Consider the following 24,729-nt stretch of genomic DNA (forward strand, 5'->3'; position numbering starts at 1 on the left):
CATCGTACACCTTTTGGGATGCGGCTGTGTTCAAAGGCGTTCAAAAGAACACTGAGTAAAGGCGTTCGAAACATGGTCGTCATCGTTGATCGCATCGCTAAAACGGTGAACGCCACACAGGTATGATGGTAGTTGTAAAATTGTTCTATATACTCGTCTCTTATGATGTTCATATATCTAAATGCACCAGCTGGGGCCATCCCAGCAATTCTGTCATGGGACAAGGACTTGGACAAACGAGAACGAACGTAATTGTCCGCAAGAAAAAAAAATGGTGAACGCCAGCAAGATTAGTCCGATCCGTTCTTGTTTCAGTGTACAAGCAATAACGAGAATTTTTCCTGAAGTCAGAGACGTTGTGAATTCGAAGTGGGGGTGGGGAGGACTTCTTGTCAAAACGTATTTGGCATGCGACTCGACGAAAACGACAAATCCAAGTGCACCCTCGATATGCGCAACCATGGCTTGTTCGTCACCTATGTATACTTACCGGCAACCGCAAAGATTAGTCCAGTCCGCTGTTCTTGCGGTATACAAGCAAGTAACGGGCATTTTGCCCATCAGAGGTACTCTTAATTCGAAGGGGCGCGTTTCTCCTGTCAAAGGTACTTTTTATTGGCCTTATATGTACATACATAGTTTCAGCTTCATCGCGATACGCAGCTTCTGCACTTCCTTTTTGACGCGTCGGCTTCTGGCAGCCGGCCGTTCCACGGCCAGTCGCGCGAAATGTGGGGCAGCGAAAACAACGGCAAATTATTCACGCGTGCGCAGAATACATCGCTTTGCCGTGGCCAGAGACGCGCGTTGTGCAGTCACGCACCAAGGAGAGGTCATGCGCGTCGGTATATAGTTTCTTGCTCTCGTGGATACAGTGCCTGTGCAGACATGCTCTTCCACTGCATGCTGAACCGGCACAGGGCTGGGCAGCAGGCACGTCGCTTCCAGTGCGGTCTTCCGCGAGGATCGAGCCGGCCGCAAGAGTTTTCACTGTAGATCTGAATCGTTAGCATTCCGCAAATGGAAGAACCGCGTTCGTAAACGCCAGCAGGAAACTCGGGCGGTAACTTCGACGTGGCTCCCATTTCCCGTCAACTTTGACTCGACGAGTATATATACCGTGTGGATGTGCATTATGGGTCTAGCGTTCGTCGAGGAACTTAATACGCCAGAAATATCCGGCGTCTTATGGCTGACGCCATTTTTGGTCTTGGATAGCAATTGTAAACTCATCCTGGATTTGATATTTACGCAATATTATAATGAATTTTATGAATTTATAATGAATTTTAATTATGTGATTTCGCAACAGATGGTTTTCCATTTAAGTGGATTCCTTCCCTCGCGAAATCGTTTTTTTTTCTAAATGAGCACTGTGAATAAGAATTAAACAATAGAACATTCATGCACATAGCGCGAAACAATGAGACTGATCGTTGTGAGCATACAGGGTAAAATAGTCGCTCGAATGTACGTGAAAGTTTGTTGTATTCATAATGGTGCCGACGTTTGTGCATTTTTAGAGTGAACATGAACAATCATGGGATGGGGGAGCGCAATTTTGCACAATATCAAACACTGCTAACAGAAGCATGGTTTCCTGGGCGAGCTTGTATACCATTCTGCAGGCGAGCTGCCCGAAAGAAGGAAAAAGAAAAACATTTATTACGAAGGCAAGGAAGATGGACACAGGGCTGTGTCCGTCTGCATCAGATCGGCAACTTGGGCCATTTGGTTGAGATTCATACTAAGGTTTGTTACACCGCAGCCTAAGACGAGGACAACAGAAGGTACCTCGTCGTTTTGTACCTTCTGTTGTCCTTGTCTTAGGTTTCGCTGTAACAAACCTTAGTATGAATCTGTGTCCGTCTTATTGCCTTCGTAATAAGCCTTTCTTGGAGCTGCTCGCCTGAAGAATGCCAACTGGTTGTTGTGAGTGGGCTACCTCCTATAACACTTCTGTACGCAGCTCGTTATTGTGACTACAAATGCAATGAGTCCGTCACTGCGACAATCTCTCCAACATGAAGGCGTTGGACACCAACGTACGCCGAGTCCTTCCTCCGAACGACGGCTTCTCTCCGCACTCCAAGCCGCTTTGGTGCTTGATGATTCTGTCCTGCAGCTCAGCAGGAATCCGTACCGTCCAGAAGGTCACACGTGAACGCCCCGCGTCCCGTCAGCTCTGGTGGCAGGCACCCAAACTTCTCTCGCAGTTGCCTTCTTTCCGGGGAAACTTTCATTACCTGTCCCTTTTAGCGTACTCCCTTCGCTGAGGCAATTTTACAGCGTTGTCTGTTCCCTCCTCGTGAGAACTTAAACACGTGACACCCCTTCCTCGCTACAGCCTCTTTCCGACGAGGGACGGACGGTTCAGCCATAGCGGAAAACTGTTACAACCTCGCGCGTGTGTAGTCGACGCAGCGTCGGAATGTCTTCGCCACCCTGCAGTCCGGAATGACAACGCGTGTACAGCTTATTCAACGGTTGGTGGACGGATTTGTGCAATCGTTGTTCCGTCTCGAAGAGAGCCAGGGTGCCTCTTCGAAGGGGGTTAGCTCTTGAAGTCCTGCCCGTCGTAGGTGAATCCCATGAGCGTGTGCCCCTTGTACGGGCCGAACGCGTACTCCGGGTACATGAGCTCCTTGCGGTACGCGGGCATCAGGGACATGTCCGGCGGTACGGTCAGCGGCAGCGTCAGCGGGGGCGGCGTCGTGGTGCGTCGGCTCTTGCGGCGTCGCTTGACGATGCGCCTCAGCGAGAACCCCTTGGGCGGCGGCGGCGGTGGCGGCTCGGTGGTCGGTGGTTCGGGTGGTTCGCGTGCCCGGATTTCCACCGTGATCGACGGGCTCTTCTGGTACCTGCGAGGGAAACGAAGGTCAATGCAGGTCTACCGCTTCGAGCAGTTATGAAAGGGAACACCGAGATTGCTTTCTATAGAGCCCGTAAAGTGGGCTAAACACACGTGGCTTGCAATAAAATAATGATAACAATAAAAAAATAAAAACTAGTAGGCAAGTAAATGTTCGACGGGAGAGCTATACCTACTCATATTGAGATGCCCGATTCAAATATCAGCCTTGTTTGTCGTGTGCATTATTTCATTGCATTGTGCTGCTGTTCGCGATACCTTTGACGCTGCAGGAGTGAGTTGTAACTTTGAGGCTTTTAGCTGGTGCTGCTATTTTGTTGTGCTGTGCAAAGGCAAATTGCTCACTAATTCGAAAAAAAAAATTATGATGTCGCAAGCTAAGTTTATCGCGAGATGTCATCGATTTTTTCTGATCGAGTGCGCGAGTTTAGTTGAACGACGTCTTTAATATTGCTAGCTCCTCTTGGGCACGCATTTCCTATGTGCAAAGCCGTATGCGTGCATAGAAACCGGTTACGTGTTATATGAAAAAAAAGGTCCGCTGGTTCACCGTTCGTGTTAAAGAATCCATTCAGCTGGCTGCGATAGTTCAGTCGCAGGTGCCCGGGTTTGCTTATTAGCTGAGACAGCTAGTCATGGGAGTTTCGAAGGCGCTCTAAATTGCTTTAGCCGCGACAGCACTAGAACGAAAGCGGGGACAGTCTTATTGAGATGTTGCGGTTAGGTTACAAAACAATGCAGTGCGGAAACACACTGAGTATTAAAATAGATGTGCAAAAGCCCTTTAGGTTCGTGTGTCGAGCACTGTTATTATTATACACCGATAAGGAAGCACGAATATAACGAATCTTGTTTTATATTCTTCTCGCAGTAGCTGACGCCACCGTCCGATTAAATGTTAGTATAACATTGAAGCAATACTCAAATACACTGAAGAATGCTCGTAGACTGAAGTGCTCGCCTCAAACCGCTATTGGTGAGAACTCTTGTGACCTTAACGTGTTCTCGGAACAGAGCATGCGATTTTAGCCTTGTTATAACGAACACCAACGTATAGCGAATCATCGTCTAGGAGAAAGGAAGTATCAAGTTTCATTGGTCGGGTTATTCTCCAGCGAGAGTTTCTGCCATGTTGACGGTTTGAAATGGACAACATCTGACGTGATGTCGGCAAAATTGAAAGAAATGTTTGCGCGCTGGTGCAGAAATGCGATGGCGAAAGCATTGTCGTCCCGAGTTGTGGCGCCATTTGCTGATGCATACTTGCATCCAAGTTTAAGTCTCTGAAACTGCGCAGCGATACCAGATTTGGTGACGACATAATCTGCGTATTCTATATAGAGAGCTAAAGTGGACAAATCCAACATACGAAATTAGGTTTTCTTCGCATTTCATACGTCTGCTGCTTGACAGAGAGAGAGATAGATTGCCGAGGTGATCACTACAAAATCGTCCTGTTGGTTACCTTTACAAATGTACTCATGCGGCTTTTAACGACTCTCGGTGATGGCGATCTGTGTTTTTGACTACATGTTTGACATACGAGGCAATGCCGGCTACTGGCGCGTATCTGTACCTAGAGACTTATCTTAGGGCCCTAGAGTGACTTAAAAGTTCTACTTTCAAACCATCAGGATAGCCATGGCGACGCGGGCTATGTAAAGGCTCTGTCGCGCTTTAGGTATATGTTACGGAGACTCCAGCAGGAAGCGAAAAGGGATCGGGTAATGGAGCGGGAAACTTACCGAAATTTCAAATGTTCCCTGGGAACATTTCTTATAAGCAGGAGGAACACGTTACTAGAACGCTGAAAACGGTCCTGGAAATAAAATCATGCCTCCGGTACACTGAAGTTGCGAGATTTCGCTAGTCTTTCCGTAACAGTGTTCCTAAGGAACACCTACAGCACGCTTTGGTATGGTGATTTAGTTCAAATTTCGTGTTCAGATATGTGAAAAAAAAAGAGAAAAGAAACACAAAGCAGTAAAATACGTTGAGAATTGGTCGCTCGGCATAACAAGTGCTTGCAACCATGCATGCTTTGATCTCGTTCTCGGCCTTTGTAATAAATTATCGCTTTCTCTCGATTTCACTGAAAATTCGACTGCTCGTAAAGCCCTCGTGGTCGCGGCTTAAGGTGAAATCCCACTTATTGCTCCGTCGCATACCTCCGTGGTGTTTCGCCGGGGGTCGAAGCAGCCCACCTGTGCAGGTCGTAGTCTCCTTGCTGCAGCTTGTAGTCGTCGTGGTGGTGGTGCTGGTACTTGACCCCGAGGCCGTCGTCGTACTCTTGCTTCTGCTCCTTGGAGTTGCTGCCGCCGAAGGTGGCGTCGATGCCCACCTTGAAGCCCGATCGCAGGCCGGACCCGTGGTGGCCGTTGTCCAGGTCACGGTAGATCTTGATGGACCTGCGTGCCAAGTTGCAACGGCAATGACGGTTTTACCGAACGAACTCAGGGTGGCGACCCCTCGGGAATGTCGCATCAGATGCAAATGGAGGGTTGTGAAGCGGCTTCAGAACGTGAAAAAAAAATGTCGGAAAAATAAATGAGTGCGTCGTCAATGAAATAATGCAATCGCTTCTTTGTTCATCGAACAATACCGCAATGAAGGTTGCAGTGTTCGAGCTCTCCTCTCCTTTTGAGAAGCTCTGCTTTGACAAACACCTTTTTTTATAAAATAGTTATTCCTGTTATCGTGCCCTTTTTCGATGTCACGATGGGTTCTAATCGACGTAGTTGATTGAATTTTACTGCGTTAAAAATCGAACCTAAATGCCAAGATACCTTTATTTTTGCGTAATACTGGGGAGGAAGGGGGGGGGGGGGGAGCTTTCACACTTAAAAAAAAAGGAAATTAATGGCTGCCACGAAAAAGATTGTGGAGGAAGTGGAGGAACACGGCATTGCGATGATTTAAATTTCTTGATCGCGGAATGGCAGAGTTCGAAAAAAATGCCATAAGCCTGTCAGAGAGAGCGCAAAATCAGCTGCGGTCCATTGTGGAGTCGATGCCCGCGCCTTCGCGCTGCTTATTATGTTCCGGTAGAGATTGCATTGTCACACTTGCTTCCAATTTGATACTCGTGTCGTCTGTCGCAACGTGTTCTCGAAGCTATACTAACCGTGAACGAAGAACGATATCGTATAACAACTTTCGCCTTACCCATCCCTAAGTGCAAGGTACCAAGCCGGAATCTCTTCCCGTTAACCTTCTTGCCTCATCCCTCTCTCTCTAACAGCTACTGGCCGAACGCACTGAGAATCACATACCCTCATAAATGCAAGTGTCTGCATGATGGAATCGATCCCCGGCGAGGCCTCATCGAAGCACTGTACATCTGCTGGTGTTTTATTTATGTTAGGTTAACGCAAGGTTAATGTTAATGATGTGTAGTTTTCTAGTTTTGGCTGAACAGCTTGTGATGTGCAGACTATATAAATTTGAAGGTAGTCTTGGAAAAGAGGCAGTAGGAAGCACTTGTCTAGTAATGCTCGGCGAAGATGACTGCTATGTATGAAACCTGGTCGCAGCTTCTTTTTCGTTGCTTGCCTGGGAATAATTGGCCGGAAAGTTAGGCTAGTCCGTAAATTCACATTGAAGAGCAGCACAACACAAACTAGATATAAAAAATGAAAAAAAAAGAAATGAAGAAAAAGAAAATGAATGACTGAGCGCAGTCCGTTGTTCTTGTTTTTGTTGCACTGCTTCTTAAGATACTTAAAAGCAAATGCAATCAGTAACTTGGTTGCGGGCACATTGGTTCGGGCGAACTAACATCTTAGGTATACTTTGTGGCGCAAAATACATTTATTGAGAAGGTACAGAAGAAAGGAAGATAGTGCAACGGAGAACATGTAACAGAACACGTAATCAGTCATTACTGAGGGAATCGGGTAGCTTTTACCGTCTTGCAATCACCCTGTATTCGGATACTCTGGCGTATGCGGTAAGCAGTGGTGCATTGCGGCCAAGTTCCACTCTCTTCGCGAACGCATTCATTGTTCTCCATTGAGATTTTAACGAGCCGTTGTTGTTTTTAGGTTGCGCAGGCACAAAAGCACCAGGGATACTGACTATAAATAGCAGTTATTGCAAATAACATTTCGGCTTTGTCATCCTTACATGGCGTCCTCGATGGGGAAAATTTGGTGATCTACCGGTTGTAAGGAGGACACCGAAGGTCTCACTTTGGGCATGGTGTCTTTAAATCTGTGCTTCATTTTACCCAGCATGCATGCTACGTATTTAATCGCGAATAGTAGGAAAGGCTATAATTTACTGCAATTTAACTGCAAAGCGAGGCATATCATGTTGCCGCAGGAGCAGTCAGTCTTCTCACCAGCGCTGCTCGTTGAACACGGTTAGTCAAAAGCATGAGAGTGTTCTTAATCTGCTGGAATTTTAAGGGCAGGGCGATTTGTTATAAATAAATTTCATGTATAAGTACGCAATGACTAGATGGAAAAACGTGTCAAATGCAATACTTGTAGAAGTGGACTGAAAGGTTCTGTACAATCGGTAGCCGAAAGAGGGTTAGTTGCCTAGGATGCAGCGAGGGGAAGGCGATCCGCTGCCGGTGGATACCGCAGATGTGTTGCTCAATTCGAACGCGATTTTTTTCGCCGCAGTAAAAGAGAGGTCAGCACTCGGTGTCCCCAGCTAGTCTCCCTTTCAAGGACTGGTTCAGGGACTTCGATAACCGGTACGCGCAGCATGACATGGCGGATGAATCAAAAACGGGCACCGCGGAAATCAGCGAGGTGGCGGAACATTAATGAAAGGAAAACTTGGCTGCTTCAAGATGGCTTCAACATATAAGATAGATCATGAAAACACAAATAAAGCTCGTGCGAGTTCGTGTGGATGCTGACTTTACATTTCACGTGGCCAGTGGCACGCGCGCACAAAGGGAAGCGACAGTCAACATTCGAGCAGCTGACTAAATCCTGAAAAGATGGATTTGCGCGTGGCCATATGTCGTATATACTGAATGCATTGATTCCGTCAGGTAACGGAAACTAAACCGTATTACGCTTGGCTAATGCTTCGTAGAGAAACGCCGAGCGCTGATATGTCTTCCTCTGTCGTGGAAGCTATGGCTTAAGTGTCCGCCTTGGGCGGGACGGTTGCGGGGACATCCTGCAGGAGATGTCCGCGCACTTACTTGCTACACCTAACGAGCGCTACAATTCTCGAGAGGAGCCGTCCTTCTTACGGCTTGGGTATCATGGAGCCCAGGGTGCTTCGACGTAGGAGCATTCCGAGCAGTACGGCCTCGGCGCCGGTCGCCAGCCACAGCGCCAGCCACAGGGAGAGTAACCGGGGCGCTGACGTCCGCACCATCGCCGCCGCACCGTTGGCCCCGACTCGCATCGCGTTCGCTGCCGTCTCTGGATGTGGCGGCCGTGCGGTTCGCCCCCGGCGCTTCCTTTATGGCGGGGGGGAGGCCGTGGCCCCTCTCCCAGCCACCACGACGGCCGCCTCGGGGGTCGGTGAAGGAGCGTGAGGAGGGGGGACAGCGCACTTTCGCCGCGCACGCAACCTGCGCAGAAAGAAGGAAAAAAAAAAAAGAGTGAGAATGGGGCGTGAATGGCGTACCTGTCGAGCAATTCACATGACCGTTGCGACGATTGCGGGATTGCCTGTTACGAGACGGTCCTCGTTGCGCGTCGCTGCCACGGAGGGAGAAAGAGGGGCGGATGTGTTGGCAAAAGGCGACGCCACCTCAGGAAAATACTTTCATTTCATTTATGTACCCTAAGGGCCAAGAATCGGACATTACATAGAGGGGTGGGGGATTATAACAACAAGATACTTCAAGGGGGCGTTATAAGCATCAAGTTCAAAACACAAGAACAGAACTGTTTTCAGCATTAAGGAGATACAGTGCAGTGCATTAAGGAGATAGAGTAGCGTGACGTAATGCTTATATAATGCAATAACACAAGACCGAGCTACAACACTATTTAGAATAATGCAACAAATACAAGCGCTCAAGCTGGATAACATGGTCGTTTAGAAAAGATCAGCTGGTATGGCAGGTATGCTCATTGAGCTGTTTAGTAAAGCCGATTGGAAAGAAGATAATTCTTTAATGTTGACAATGAATTGCGGAAGGTCGTTCCACTCATTTATTGATAAGACTAACTTTCATCTTTAGGTGGATCAGACTTCAGCACAATTTTGAACTGACTGAACTTGGGACCATTTTCTGAGTCAAAGGTACTCGGACCGTGGCCACATCAGTCGCTGGCGCAAATGACTATCCGTGCACTGGTGCAGTTATTGACGTCCACCGGTGTGAGTTAATGTTCGTAGTACTCTCGTGCATCCTCCTGCGTGCGCGCAGTGTCCACATACAGACTCTCTCTCTCTCTTTTACATATTCTACTCGAACTTTTCTTACCCCCAGTGTAGGGTAACAAATAATACGCTCGCTTGGTTGACCTCCCTGCATTTCATCTCGTTGCTCTCTCTCTCCAAACGCCGAGTAACCATGTCACCACGACTCTCTTTTATGACGGTGTTTGGAGTGAAAATGCCGCCTGAACAACGTATAGGTTTTCACGGTACAGGTTTCTCCGGTAGTCACTGTTAATGCGGCGCACGAAGTCTCGGGTTCGATCCCGACCGCAGTGGCCGCATTCCGATAGGGGGGGGGGGGGGAGAAAAAAAAGGAAGAGCGCTCGTGTACCCTGCAGTGGGGGCACATTAAAAAAACTCCGGTGGTCAAAATCAATCCGGAGTCTTCCACTACGGCGTGATTCTTAATGATACCTTGGTTTTGGCAAGTAAGACCCCAGAATTTAATTACTTAGTTTAATGTGTTGCGAGCGTTCTGCCGCCCGAAACGCACCACCTATAGCATTCCAAGCCATGTAATCCATTGTCATGCGTTCGAGAAGTACATACAAACGCAAGGAGCAATAATTGAAGCGGCCCATGCTATGTATGAAACGCGCGAAAAGGATGTGAAACAAGGTTCACTTACCTAAAACGTTCACGAAAATGACACAACATGATGTTCGCGCGTCAAACATCAATTATGTTCAGTGCCTGGTGGAGACGTGTGTGGGACAATGCTATATACGTGATTGCAGGAACATCGTTCGGTTCGACAAACAGGGACTGCATCTGTTTGTTTTTGCCATCTCAATTATACAAGGTTTAATCGTTACATAACACCTTAATCTGATAGTCGACGTTTCGTTTCCAACCATTATTTGCTTGTACCTCAGAATTTTATTACAATGATACGATTATGGGGCTCACCGTAGTGGGGCGAGTGGAGCGGGGGACTCTAGATTAATTTTCACCCCCTGGAGTTCTTTAATGTCCGCACAATGCATGGTATACGGGCGTTCTTCCACTTCGCCGACATCGAAACGCGGCTTCAGCGGCTGGGAGTAGATGCTGCGCCCTCGGGCTTACAAGCGCAACGGCAAAGCCACTACGCCATCGCGACGGGTTTGTACCTCAATTGCATTCACGTTTGGGGCAATGGCGAAGAAGACAGCGTTTATAGCGTGGCTGCAGGGAGAGGAGGGAGTGAGTGCAATTGTATAGTAAGCATAGTAAATGAAAGTAAGCATATGTAAAGGAATGAAATATTATAAGTAGTATTTAGAGCGATAATTATAATTTATGTGATGTAAAAAAACGAGGATTTACGCTTAATTTTTCACTGTGCTTCCGCACCAACTGTCCCAGCATTTAACGGTTACACAGCACATACGCGCACTGTCCGTCGGTCAGCCGTTCACCGTTGCAAACGCGCCGGTGCGACAAACGTCTCAAGTTGTAGGTTTCCGACGCAACCACTCTGCACATCTTGGACAAGCGCCACGAGGATGCGCTTCGGTGGAGGCCAACCGGGCGGCTTTCTATGTGCATGCGTAAATATGCGAGCGAAACTTGTGAATAAAAGAGAACTATGCTTGTCGACCCACTTTCCTATGATGCACGCCCAGTTTTTTCTTTTTTCTTTTAACAGTTTCCATTTCATATGTTGGTTATGCGGCTAGCACAGATAAGAAAAGTTGCTCTTTGCTTTGAAGTTAAAACACGCTTTGCCATTCCTCGGCTAGAGCACACTCGACCCCCTTCACGCTTCTTCGCAACCCGCAGAATCGGGTGTGTACTTACACTTTCAGATTTTATGACCTGAACGGGGGGTGAACCGAATTATGGCAGCATGCTTACAAAAAAGTTGTGCGTGGCGAAGATAAAGAACAAAAACAAAACAAAAGAAGGAAAGGAAGAAGAAGAAAAAGGAATAGAATTAAGGCCGGGCAACTGGCGTAAACTGGATGTTCTACTTATTTCCTTACTCCCTTCTTACTAGTTCTTCAACTACATCATTCGTCACCATCTTACGCATTCCCATTCGCCGCTACAGCTCAGTGGCTACGGCGTTGCGTGGCGTAGCACGAGGTAGCGGGTTCGATCCTTGCCGCGGCGGCCTCATAAAAGAAAGAAAGAAAGGACAACAACTTCACGGGAATTCGTTTTCTTTATAGCTTGCTAGTGCAAACCGAAAAATAAAAAAAAAGGCCTGCAGGAATATAAATAATTAAAATTTATGCAGATGTGGGAGTCAATATTATGCGAAGAATTTTACTCGTAGCTTGCTATCTAGCATCGTTCGGGGTTCCGCAATGTGTTACGATGAGATGTCGCAACGTGTTTATGTAAGGCGAGCAGCTATGCGGGTTTAACGCGATCGTGTTCGATGACAACCGCAAGGTGTCGGCATAATGTAATGTAAATATAGATGACGGCATAATGTAATGTAAACATAAGACGCTGTTTTCTGAGGCACATTCTGACTTGCGACCGACACAGTGTTCAGGCCGCTTTCGTTCATACATTCCTTCTTAGAGAGAGAGAGAGAGAGAGAATAAATGTTGCTATGATACAGCCCTGAGCTTTATTCTTACCTGAGCCTAAGGTGTATTTCAAGGCTAAGGAGAGGTAACTCTCATTTTTAGCATGACTGATGGGTTGATTCCTAGCTCAAAGTCAGTTTCGAAGACTGAGCTAAGTTTTCCTTATCTCTAATTGTTAGTAACATGAATCCAGCAGGACTTTCCTATTCATAGTTGGGGACCAACAGTTTTTGCATATTCAGTGAGCACATCAAGAGCATTTTGCAGCTTGAGCACACTGCATATCGAGATTCCCATACGTTGATCAGATTGTCATATCATCAGCACAGATCAAAAACTAAACTCTACGCCGCGGCACGGCCGTGGTCTCGGCCACGCGCGCATACCGGCAGTTTCGCAGCGCTCCCGGAGAAGGTGGCTTCTGACAATATCGCGTAGAAATCCTATTTCGCCACATTACGCTTCGGCTGTAGACGGAATTTTGGTTAAGGAACATGTACGCCGTCAATGAAACATGTTGTCATCGCGATCGTTTCGCCAAATCTCACAATTCTAGAAAAAAAGGTTAGTAGAAACGCGCCAAAGTGAGCAGGGCTGTTTCGAAGGTTGCTACATGTAGCGCACAGGCAGTGTCGAAAGCGAGGACTGGCTCCGTCGGCGCAGTGAGCAAGTGGGTGATGGTAATTGGGTACTGTATATATTGAACGTCATTTTGCGTAATGTATTTCCATAGGTTTGTGCGGTTATGTGTCCACTCGGACAATTCTGTCAAAACGTGCGGGAAGTGTCTCCTGGTATCTCTGTAATATTGTAGAGTTTCAGTGTAGTTCAGTGGTTCTGTCGGTGCGTCGTCTGGGTTGGATAGCTCTTCCAATGGCGCCCGGTTAGCGAGCTCTCGGGCTACCGCATTAGCGCGTTCATTACCATGGAGACAGGTGGGTCCAGGTGTCCAGACGATACGCACCGTGTGTACGGCTGTGGGGTGTAATGATGTAAGGATGCGGTGTGTTTAGGGTGTCACCCTCCCTTGTGCGAAAGCACTGATTCACAGACCGCCTGCAGGACTTTTGACACATGGGCCCTCAGGGATCGGTGGCATTTCGGTCGGTGAAGGAACGCCCCAACGGAAGGCACGTCCAAGGCATTGGGGACGTGCATGTCGTGTTTGGCTTTAAATTTTCGAAAAATTGGAATTTCCCTAATGTCTACAATGATCCATAATAGGTGCACATGCGGTCCTGCAGATTGTTTTTATTCCACCATCACCAAATATTTCAGCAAAGCCTTCATAGAAACTGTTCTCCTTTGACATTTCTTTTGTAGCGCCGGTACAACACATTCATATGGTTTAGATACATTCACTTTCTGCAAACGTGGCTGTTTAGCCCAGTCTCACAGAAAGTGAATATATCTGAACCATATGAATGTGTTGAAGATGCACAAAATCCACGCGGAACCAATGGCGCAAGAATCACGTACTAGAACTGGTACGAGAACTTGATTGGCTACGAGGGTGGGACGTCCTATACCATTAGCCGGCAGCGATTGTCGCAGTGGGATGTAATTCCAAACGGCCACTGCCCCAGCTGTGGCAAAACAGGAACAACGTGTAATAACACGATGTTCGAATGCGTAGCGACCAAACGTCGCCAAGTGCTCATTTGGCGTCCGCGTTTGTTCCCGCGGTCGACACGAATGTGGTCTTTACTGTCACCATGTTCGCGTTGTGGCGTCGGCGATGCTTAGTCGAAGCCAGACGAAAACCGAAACGTGCCGCCTACCGAGCACTACAGGAAATTCGTTTAATTATGGTGTGGTATATTACGGAACAGATTTATGCACACGGGGAACGAGCCTTCCTCAGAAGGCGGCATACTCGCTTACTCGCTTGCAGTGAGGAAGGGCCAGATAGCTTAAGGTAACTTCTCTCACGGCAGGAATAGAAGAAACCAATGGCTTAAGTTGAAGAAGTGCAGACAGAAAATTAAGGCGGTATCACGTGCATTTTTAGTGGCAGTAAATTTGAAAACTTGTGTGTGTGTGTGCGTGCGTGCGTGTGCGTGTGCGTGTGCGTGTGTGTGTGTGTGTGTGTGTGTGTGTGTGTGTGTGTGTGTGTGTTTGTGTGTGTGTCCTTTCAGCTTTTTTGTTCTGTTGAGTGATCCAAACATTTGATGCTCAGTGTCGGTGTGCGGACGGAAATCGCCCCCTTCTTTTCCCCCAACTTCAAAGTGTGGTTTTCAGTCAAAGCTTCGCGCTTGCAGTATGACGTCACATTCAGAGCACGTACACCTTGTGGTAAGTAGGAGGTGTTGGTCGAATTCTGTTTTACAACTTAATTGTGCCTCTCCTATATGCTAAAATCCGAGTCACTCAAGGGAATATCGACCAGGCTCTGTCGCTCAGTGGCTGTGGCGGTCTCCTGCTCAGCACGCGGTAGCGGGTTCGAAACTCGATTGCGGCCATCGCATTCCGATTATTCGAGAACTAAAAAAAGAAATATAAAATAAGGGAAAGTTGTGTGCCTCTGGTCCAAAGAAAGCCTCTGGTCCACGGTAAAAGAAGCCGAATATCGACATTCATCTGGAGCCCTACAGTACGCCGTCTATGATCGCAGCTTTGTTGCTATTGGACGTAAACAAACAAACAAACAAACAAACAAACAAACAAACAAACAAACAAACAAACAAACAAACAAACAAACAAACAAAGAAACAAACACGCAACTTGAACTTGAAGCCATCCAGCTTTTGGGCTTCTGTTATGAAGCTTCTCATATGTATAAACGCACCAGTTCAACGCGACTCTGCAGCAGCACATCAGTTTCCCACATGCATTTTCTAAAGGCGTCGAAATAGCTTCTCGCTACAGCAGATATCTGGAGCGTTGACTCGCATCCCTCAGAAAGCCGTGTCCAGTAACACCCAGAAGCGTAACCGTCCGAGCCCTGCCCGGTATAGAAAAAAAAAAAAAAAAGAAAGCGTGCTTCGACTTCCTCCGCTGCCGAAGCTTTCAACGCCTGCACCGTGACGTAGGAGAGAACGAAGTGCCTCTTTTTCGCGCGGGAACCCGTTGCGTCTGGCGGCAAGCGCCGTGAGAAGCTGATGCAGAGCCACGGGTGCGCAGGATGTTATCGCGAGTTGCGTGCAGTGCGGAGGAATGCGGTCGCGTCACGCTTTAGCGTAGCCTCCGTGATCGCACGGTGCGCCGTTGAAATCTCGGAGGCCCACAGGCCTCAGAACTATAGTTTTCTACAAAACTTGCACTAGAGGGGAACTCTGGTGCCAATGTCTACGGGAGCTGCGAGCACGGCGGTTCAGGCAGCATGGGAAATTGATAGACGCGTGAATTTACCTAAACATTGCCAATCGGGCTTCAGCCGGCTTTGTGACTTAGCGAGTTGATCATTCTTTAACAAAATGTTTTGTTATAAACGCAACGATTCGTAGTGACTACGCATGTGCGCAGAGGCTCTAAATTGCGTTGCTGTGTTTGAAAATGAAAAGGGAATTTAGAAAGATAAAGCGCGATAAATAACGCCCCAAGAACGTTTCAAGCCACGAGCTGGATTATTAGACAAATCCGGGTGCTAAGCACGAGTAATGTTCTCGACACTGTCCGATTCCGCCCTATCGTCGAATTCCCCATCTCGTCAGCTCTGATTGGCCCAGGGGAACGTTACGGTGTCGCTGATTGGCTCAAAATGCCGCCATTACAAAAGTTCACACTCTGTCCGAATAATTGACGATGTCCCGAACGGGCACCCCACCATTTGCATGGTGGCTGAATGGTTCGCAGCGCCAAAGTTCCTCATGGTGGGTTTTGTAGGAAACTCTATACTTAGGCTGACTAGCTGTGTAGCGTGTGCTGGCTCTGCGTGTACAATAATAGAGTTCTTTTTAAGCCGTATTCAGCGCGGTCTTTTCGTCCTCCTTGTTCCGCTAGGAGATAAGGTGATGCAGACACGGGCGACGTCGCTTCGGTTAGCGGAACGAAGCGTCTGCCGTGGCTTCGTTCGTCGCTCGCGGCGAACTAAGCGGAACAGGTCGTAGTGCACCGCGGGAGCGACGAAAAGCATTGGGGAGAGGGCGAACCGCGTGATGGGACCGCCCCTCTTACACGCTTTCGCATAGGCTTTCACGGAGCAGCGCGTCCAATATCTAACACGTGGTTCTTTCCTCTCACGGCTGAAGAATAAATTTGTGGGGTTGGCAGTATACGTTTTGTGCCTGGCTGTTGTTTACTGCTAGTGATTTTAGCGCTGCTTGTGCACATAACGTTGCAGTGCGGAACTGTATACGCCACGTCTACGTGCTGCTTTGGAACGTGGTTACGCCAACTAATGAAGCCGGCGGCCGTGAAGAGAACAACAATCTTGAGCAGATTCAATGTGTACACTTTCAATTGGCGTACATCAAGAACAGCCGGAGTTGTTATGCTCGAGCAATGTTTAGTTGAAGACGGAGATCGCTTATATCGGGCTATGCGACTCGGTGTAGAACACACAGGACTACAGAAAAGGGCAGAAATAGATACGCACTCCGAAACGATATTCAAGAGAGAGAGAGAGAGAGTGAGAGATCGATCGAAAGGAAAGTTCTATGTTTTCTGCGACAAGTCAATTCATACCACTGTACGAACTCGCCCATATTTCTATTCAGCATCACTCAAGCTTTCAGTGTAAACGGGATGATAGCTGGAACTTGGAGAAGGCTCTCTGCCGCCTTCAGCGGCCCTCGTTTTTCTGCCGTGGTTCGTTGGAATTTTGTTAATTTACAGGGTTTAGCTTTTTACCGGATACTGCTTAAAGGGACACTAAAGTGAAAAATGATTTCTTCTGCATCAGTAAATTACCGTTCTACAACACCAAAAACACCACTCTTACAACGATAAGACGTTTGGTAAGGCAGAAAAAGCGCAAGAACGAAATACGGGTGGCGACGCCTACTTAAGTTCCCGCACCTGGGGGCTGTGACGTCTAGGATTTTGAGGGCATTTTTTAGGGCCTGCTAATTATATATAGCGGTACAGATTGACTACATTGTGTTCTAAAGGAACGAAGTATTAAACATGGCAAGTTTCGGGAACCCTTATTCAGCCAACGCGGCCCAAATGCGGAAATATACTTTGGAATCCCTGACGTCACGCTGACGTACCGGCGCTGGGGTTTCGGCGCGAAATTCAAATACTGATACTTGGACCTTCATTTTCTCATCTAACATTCAAACTATTTTTTTTGAAATGACGACCTGCAGGGTTCTCCAACAATGCTTTATTAGTCTAAACTGATTCTGCTCTCTGGCTGCAACGTTTCATCTCGATATCCATACTCTTCTGCCTGTGGGTATTCTACTTTAAAGGGACACTAAAGGTTACCAGAAACTCAAGTTAAAGTGGTAGAGCAATGTTCTAGAACGTCTAAGGCGTCAATTTAATCGCGAACAGAGCTTTAGTAACCGAGAAATTGAGGTAAATGCATGACACGATTTGAGACCCCCCAGCGACATTCCGGTACTAGCCCGATGACGAAAGGACTCCTCATAATTTGTGTTACTAATACTCAACTACTCGTATTAAAAATATCATTTCATTCGATTATAAGACGGAAAAAAATGCTACTTGTCTACGTCTATTCGACTCTAAGAAAAAATAACATTTTGACGTTACCCTTCAGTAATATGGGTGTTCGAAAGGTTTCGTTTTCGCTCGACTCTGCGCGCTCGACTCTGCGCCGCGCACGCTTTGGAGTTTCAGTACTTTCGTTATCGCGTCGTGCTGTGAGGGTTCTGCTGGCTCGCGACACTTTCATTTGGAACAAGCAGCGAGAATGCCACGTCCATGTGATGTCGTGGGAAGCCCTCGTTGCTTTCCCGCTCCGGAGAGCCGGTGTCGAGGCCGCCGTCGTAGTACGCAACGACGCCGGCAGTGCGAGCCCTCAGCAGCAGGTCGCGCTCGTCGGTGCTCAAATCGCTGAAGTTGAGCCCACCATCGCGAGCCAATCTGTCGGTGTCAGGGTCCATTGCGACGAGCGTCGAAGTTTGCGCCATAGAATGAAGTACCAGCTTATGGGCGTCTTGCGCTGGAGTTTGAGGTATAGTAGCGGCGCCTGGTGGTGGTGCGGGAAACGACATCTGGGTCGCGCCAGCTTGGGTCGTATTGAGCCCTGGCTGTGGCGAAGCACGTTTCTAGGCCGAGTTTTGCGTCGATTCGCACTTTTTTATGCCCTGTTGCGAGTGCGAAAAGGCTCGTCACTTCTCACAGATCACGCCGACCACGCTGCGAGCTCGCCGCAGCCTATAGTTTAACGAAAACGGACTCTCCGTGTGCCGTGGGACGTAATGCGGGACGTAATTCGTTTCTCCTTCCGCTAGCCACCATACTCCCGCTTTCGCTCTGCTGTCGGCTCTGTCTTGGCTCTGTTTCTGGCCGCGCGTTTGCGTTTTGCGCAGAAAAGCCGTAGCGCCGTCTGCGGACGCCGTTCTACTCACCGTTGGCGCAACGTCACTATGAGACCATGATGTCAGTACTCCTCGATCGGAGGGCGGGCGATTTGAACTGCGCTAGCGGTACGCGGACGCTTCAGAACGCATTTTCTCTTAAAATAAGTCTCTCCTTGGCACGAAACAAGCGTTTCGAGGTTTCTGTGATGGTATTTCAACAGTCCACGTTGACTTAATAGTAACCTTTAGTGTCCCTTTAATACATTTACGAACAATGCCTTCCGGGGACGGCCCCGAAGGGAAGTGTCACTGACGTTTTTGCCCCGAGTAAACGAAACGGAAGCCACCGTCAAGAGTGGATCAAGTCTTAAGAGCTGAAAATTTGTCGCTTGGTTTTGGTTGTTCTCATCTTATTTCCGTTTCATGTCTCGCGCACCGCCGCTTGACTTCGTTTTCTCCGCCCCTCAGTGTCTGCGCTTGCCCGTTGTCTTACGTTCTAAGCGCAGTAGCGTTTTACGCCAACGTGTCCGGCGACTTCCCATCGAAAATCTATAACGGTTCTAATGTTGCCGCCGGCACAGATCTGAATCGACGTCTGCTTTTAATGTTTTTCGCCTCGATGCGTTCTGAAAAGGGTCACCGGCCTCAGCTTCTTGCTTCCCTGCATTGTTTCAAGCAGGAGAAAAAAAAAAAAGAAGGCCCTCGCCGTACATTTTCAGTTGATGACATGTTCAGGAACATCGAGGGCGTAGTTGCAAAGCGCGCCCAACTTTTGACTCCATACTCACTCGCGCTGTCAAGGAAGCTTTGAGTCCCTCCTTGCCAATATACAATGTCACTTAAATTAAACCTGACACATAACGTTCCACGGGCGGCGCAGGTGACGCAATCGGGACCGCCGATCACCGCGCGCTGTCGCTCAAAGCACGTCGCCCGAGACAACCGTCCGCTGCTGCAGATGGACCTGTCACGGGGGGCTCAGCCCGCCGCCAGACGTCATTGGCCATCGAATGCTGCGTGCGTCGAATAACTGACGCTGTGTTGTCAGGGCCCGTTGCCTGGGCGGAAATAACATTCTGTTGCACGTTGCGTAGGGGCTCGAGGGCGTGGTCGTTCGCGCGGCGAGTTTTCATTTTGCCCACGCTGCTTGGAATTCGCGATAACAGAGCGCGCGGGCGCGCAAGGCAGGTCGTCGATGCCGGAAGGAGCGCCGTCGCCGGAACACCGCGTGCTGCGCCCCCAAGTATAGTGTTGCGTGAGCCGGCGTTTATTGAGGACGGCCGGATGGCGCGGCGCGGCCAGCCAAAAAGCTGCAGAATGCTGCCGGACTCTGTGGGTTGCCGTAGAAGCAGTGGCACGCGCGCGTGCGTTAAGCTGCCTGACTTTGGTTGGCGTGCGTCGCGCCCTGCTGGACGCCACGCGGTCAACGCGAGCAACTCGCGGTCGTGCGCGGTAACGCGCGCGCGCCGCGCGCGTGCCACTGTACGTTTCGGCGCGGCGACGTTTCCTCGACGCGAAAAAACTGCACGCACCTCTATAACCTCCGCGACGAACGTTTTCCCGGTAAATGTAGTGCGTAAAGCGCGGTTTCCTGCGGCTGTACTAAAGTTTTCGCGTGCCTTTGCGTTGCGTCCGGCCGGCCTTTAGACGGCTGTTTTGCTCCGAGCTACGACGTGTGCGAAGCTTTGTTTGTATAGTTTGGCCGCGCGGTGTTCGACATAAGCAACACGAAACGAAGCGCGCGTCGTTTTGAAGGGATGGAGTGAGGGCGACGGCCTCGGCGCAAACCAGCATACCTAGATCGTCGAATGCCATCTCATCGGCTATTAAACTTTGTTGTTTAGTGCGAGGCCGCGGAACAGATACCCAGCCGCGGCAGACCCGTTTCTATGGGAGGAGGGAGGGGAGCAGTCTGTTTAGCTGTGGGCGGATTTATATATCCTTGCAAGAGTTGCCGTCGATTGCTCCGCCTGTGCGCCACTTATCAAGTGCGGCTAAGTTTGAAGCCTGTCACAGCACTCTTATTAGACTATAACGGCGAGGACAGAGCTGAACGGGGACGCAGAATGCTGCGCGCCATCCGTACTATTCGTAAGCGTTGCCAGCTCACCCACATGTCTCAATTATCGTACTCCAGCTGTGTGTCAAGGATGAATATGAGCAGTAGCATGCGCACCTCTCTCCTAAATTTCTCAAATCCTCGCGGGAACAAAATGTCACTTGCTCTTTTGTACAGAGCCAATCTACGCTTGAGTCCATCTATTAACACTTTGCGCTCTGTAATCAAATAGGTGGGAGTGGATTGAGAAAGTGCTCGTTTACTTATTCCTACTGGAACTTAAATTGTTCCCAGGTGGACGGAACTAATCTGAAGTCTGGTGCCCTCAACTACATATATCTCGTTCCTGATAACCATGCAGTGTGTGGCTTTGAGGCGTTCAACGCCGGCAATTATTACGAATTCCACTATGACAACTGCTGCTCAAACACATGCAGAGGGGTAATTTGACCAACTGTGACATTTTACGCGTTGTCCTTTGAATCGCTGCGTTGGGATGTCAGTGAAAATTTTTGCGCGGGCAATATAGTCGGCGCGAAGGAGCTTCCACATGCACGACCCAGTCTTCAGTCGCTTCTTGGACAGCGTCTCTCCTGTTTAACTTGTCTCGTACGTTGAACTCTGCTGGTTATGCATGATTGCAAGGGGTCCCAGCAGTGGTGTTAGGGTAAATGAACGCGCCTCGCGCTATGATAGCACCGCGGTATATATCAGCGTGTGCGCCAGAACTGTGTGGGAAACCGGTCCACACCGTCGTTCAAAGTACAAACAAACCGGTTCAGTGCATATAAAACAGTGCGGCCAAATGCGACCCGTTCATTGTGAGCTTGGTGCAAGGAGCGACGTCCTGACCGCATTTGCATGTATCGCAGAGGGTTCGCAGACACCGAGGATCTGGCTAAGGAGCTGCGCTCACATATCAGCCAGGTCATCTCTATATGTGCGCTTCGTTCATACTTTTGCAGCAGGCCGTTGATCTCCCCCTCCGTTGATCTCCTCGCCTTCGCGCTTCGGTTTTCTCGTGTTACAAAACAAAAGAGTTGAACTCGGCGCGGAGTGCCGATTGTTATGTCAGTTGTTTATGCACCGTGCTTTCACGGTCGATACACAACTGCCTCGCATGGGTGTCGAAAAGCTACTGCCACGGCGTTGTGCCAGCGATCACGAGGTCAGTGGTTAGATTGTACAGTGTTTGTCAAAAGTATACAGCCTACATTGGCCACGACCACATGCCGAGTACTGGTTGTTTGAAGAAGTTTCTGCGGTGTTCCAAAAAAAAAATTCCGCGCCCTGAGTGATGAAAAGAACTCTCCTACGCACCATATATATATATAAGGCAAGGCTGTACATCACAAAAAGCTGCATGATGGCATTCATAACCCTGGTGATTTATGTCGGTTTCATGAATGAAAAAAGACAAGCACTGATATACAATTATTTTACTTCAAGTTACAGTATACAAGCGGTGAACCGAGCGAGGGATCCGCGTTGTGTGTTATAGCATATACGCCTGGCCGCATTATCCTCGCTTTCTAGTGGGCCGAGCCATGTAAGAAACAATACGACTTAGTTTTGATAGATGAGACAATTTGGATGTTCCTCCAACGAAATCTGTAAAAAAACCGCTGACATGTCAGCATTAGCTTTTTTTTGTTGTTGTTGTTCACTCGCATTCCTATATCAAGCAGTGTGAGAAACATAGATTCTAAGGTCCCTCATTGCACGTTCTCTTTGCACCGAAGCTAGCGCTTGTCTCTTTTTCGGGAGCAACACTGCGCCACAAGCAACTATATACGGTAGTCTCTCGATGAGTCGCGTAAATCCCGACAAAACTCGAAGGAATTGTCTCTTGCATGCACAGTTAGGTTATGTTTATTGGGTTGTATGAAAAGTTCCACTGCGACAGGGGACGTTTGTTAGTACACAACTACTTCTACCTGCCACGAGTAAAAAAAAAAAAAAAATCATACCATGTGCACTCGCTGTTTAGCCGCATGTATAGTTCCCCTCCTAAGAGTAAACTTGTGATCTTTGTTTTCCCCTTTCCCATTACCCTGGTGTAGGGTAGCCAACCGGACGTTATTCTGGTTAACCTCCCTGCCTTCTACTTTTCTCTTTCCTCCACTTCCTCCAAGAGTAAACTTAGCTGGTAATAACAATTACAGCCTGTGAATTCCCGTTAGTTACGCGCAAAACAGTTTTTTTTTTTTACACGAGAAAAGGAGCTATGTGTAATCTACGGTAAGTCGGCCGCGGACTTCTCAACCGGCTCGCTTTGTAGCCCGGCCTGGCCTTCTTCGGCACAACTTGTCTTGTTGAGACGTCTACGCGCGGCGTACATTCGAGAACGGGGGTCACTGAACGGCCTCCTACTGGAAACGCCGCTCGTACGTGGGGTGAACACACTCGAGGCCTTCGAACTGCATGCGTCAGAGTCGTTCCACAACCTCCAGCGCAGAAACGGCTATAGTTCGACACCCGATCATCATGCGGGCGCCATCTCCTATGCTGTTTCCTTGTACTCGCGTATGGAGGTGCTGCCCATAGATTACGATCCACTGTCGTCTGGACTGTCGGTGACGCCACATAAGTATACGGTATTGTAGTGATTTCGAGGGTCGTAGCGCGCGTCACCGCAAGAACGCGCGCGTGCGTAGTTCTGGCTGTCTAATAGTCTAACGTGTCCTATAGTCTAATGTGTCCTGTAGCCACATTTTTTTTAGCTCTTGGCGCTACAAACAATACTTTCACTTACTCACTGACTAGCTGTTGTGGTTAGGAGAGCAGATAGTTGGGCTATAGTTGGTTGAAATGCGATTGTGCCTGTCTTTTCGAGCCATTGTCCTTGTGTCTACGCGCAAACTTTTTCAGTAGCTACTGTGGATTTGACATTGCGAGAATTATATGCGATAGCCGAGTTTTCCATCCACGAAGTAAATGGATACTTTTCCTATAGCTAAAACGGTCCGTTGTCGTATGTTGAACGTCGGCTTCCGTTCTCACTGTCTGCGAGCAATTCCTAGAATACCACGCGTTGCCACTACTGGCGTCAACCCGTAATATGTAACAGCTGAAGATCACCTGTTGCCATCACCCGCGTGAGAAGAGGACCGCGCTAAGTTGCGGGTTCCTGTGACCCATTGCTATATCACCCGGGTGTTATAGCACGTACCGTGTGCTGTGCCGTTGGCGCGTGGAGTCCTCACGTGGGCCTTCCCCGGGATCGGCTTAGCGGAGGCTCTTTCGGCGAGGCGACGGCCTGCGTAAGTGTCTGCGGCTGGTAGTCGCTCGAGGCGGCGGCGAAGGCGATCGAGACGGCAGCGTGGACCGGCAGCCGAGAAAGGTCTAATTTTAGAGCGGCGGCTGCAGTGCGACTCGGCTCTGCCACACTCTCTCTCTCTCCCTCTCCGAGAGGTTTCATGACCCCGATCCGGCTGACCGACAAATCTGGGCCGAGAAAGCCTCGAGCACGCGAGCGAGCGCGATCTTCGCGCGCCTTTATCCGCGGCGCTAATCTCTCTCCTTTCGCCGCAGTCGCAATACGCGGTCCCCGTAGCTGCCTGTCTCGCCGCGTATATACACGTACGTGCGCGATCGCGATGTTCGGAGGATTTCGCCCGCCCGGGGACTTAACTTCGCGGGATGTCGCAATTCCAAAATGCACCCCGCGTACATCGAGACTCGATGCGGGGCGCAGCCTTTAAAAGCGTTGGAGGCCAAGGCGAAGATTGCAAACTCGGACTCGCGGGCACTTAGGGAATGTTGCTAAACTCGTCGACACGTTTTAAGGGATTGGTCTCGGACTCTCGGTGCCGTCGATCTCGACATCTCTGAGGGCTCTTTAATTTTCTTTAAAATCCTGAGTAGCGTCGCACCTTGCTCTCATTACGTCGATCGTCGCCTGTTGATTGCGATCCTTTCCGTGTGCTCGCGGACACGACGCGGCCAGCGTGAGTGATGCACAGCCTTGATCTTGAAACCGGTGTCATTCGGCCATTCACTTCTCGCGCCTGTGAGTGGCGGAGCGAAGAACGTAGACATAAAACGTTATTTTTCGATCAGGTATGGACGTTAAAGAACCCCAGGTGGTCGAAATTTCCGGAGTCCTCCACTACGGCGTGCCTCATAATCAGAAAGTGGTTTTGGCACGTAAAACCCCATAATTTAATTTTTTTTATCAGGTATGGTTAGTGACCTGTCGGCTTCAGTTTAGGCCGGTCTGCTCGCTGACTGTCGCACTCACTCACTCACTCACTCACTCACTCACTCACTCACTCACTCACTCACTCACTCACTCACTCACTCACTCACTCACTCACTCACTCACTCACTCACTCACTCACTCACTCACTCACTCACTCACTCACTCACTCACTCACTCACTCACTCACTCACTCACTCACTCACTCACTCACTCACTCACTCACTCACTCACTCACTCACTCACTCACTCACTCACTCACTCACTCA

General features: G+C 48.9%; 2 protein-coding genes across 2 annotated transcripts in view; one reads left to right on the top strand and one right to left on the bottom strand.

Annotated features, from left to right (window-relative positions):
• LOC126521977 (rho GTPase-activating protein 18-like) overlaps positions 1-24,729 on the top strand; it is a 216,274-nt gene that overhangs the window by 118,101 nt on the left and 73,444 nt on the right. The window lies entirely within an intron of this gene.
• On the bottom strand, positions 591-23,616 carry LOC126521992 (uncharacterized). Its single transcript, XM_050170761.3, has 4 exons — positions 23,432-23,616; positions 8,091-8,417; positions 5,077-5,280; positions 591-2,861 (listed from the first exon to the last, which is right to left on the bottom strand). Exons 2-4 carry the CDS (start codon positions 8,246-8,248, stop codon positions 2,555-2,557), a joined length of 669 nt encoding a protein of 222 aa, XP_050026718.1. The 5' UTR covers positions 8,249-8,417; positions 23,432-23,616; the 3' UTR covers positions 591-2,554.

This window comes from Dermacentor andersoni, chromosome 6 (genome assembly GCF_023375885.2).
Source record: "Dermacentor andersoni chromosome 6, qqDerAnde1_hic_scaffold, whole genome shotgun sequence".
NCBI lineage: Eukaryota > Metazoa > Arthropoda > Arachnida > Ixodida > Ixodidae > Dermacentor > Dermacentor andersoni.

What these genes read in the sequence shown, in the direction of transcription:
- LOC126521992 (XM_050170761.3), bottom strand. Translation starts at nt 8,248, where the DNA reads ATGCGAGTCGGGGCCAACGGTGCGGCGGCGATGGTGCGGACGTCAGCG. An exon ending in GGCTCCATGATACCCAAGCC is followed by an intron (nt 5,281 to 8,090) that starts GTAAGAAGGACG and finishes CTTGGCACGCAG; the next exon opens with GTCCATCAAGATCTACCGTG. An exon ending in GGAGACTACGACCTGCACAG is followed by an intron (nt 2,862 to 5,076) that starts GTGGGCTGCTTC and finishes TTTCCCTCGCAG; the next exon opens with GTACCAGAAGAGCCCGTCGA.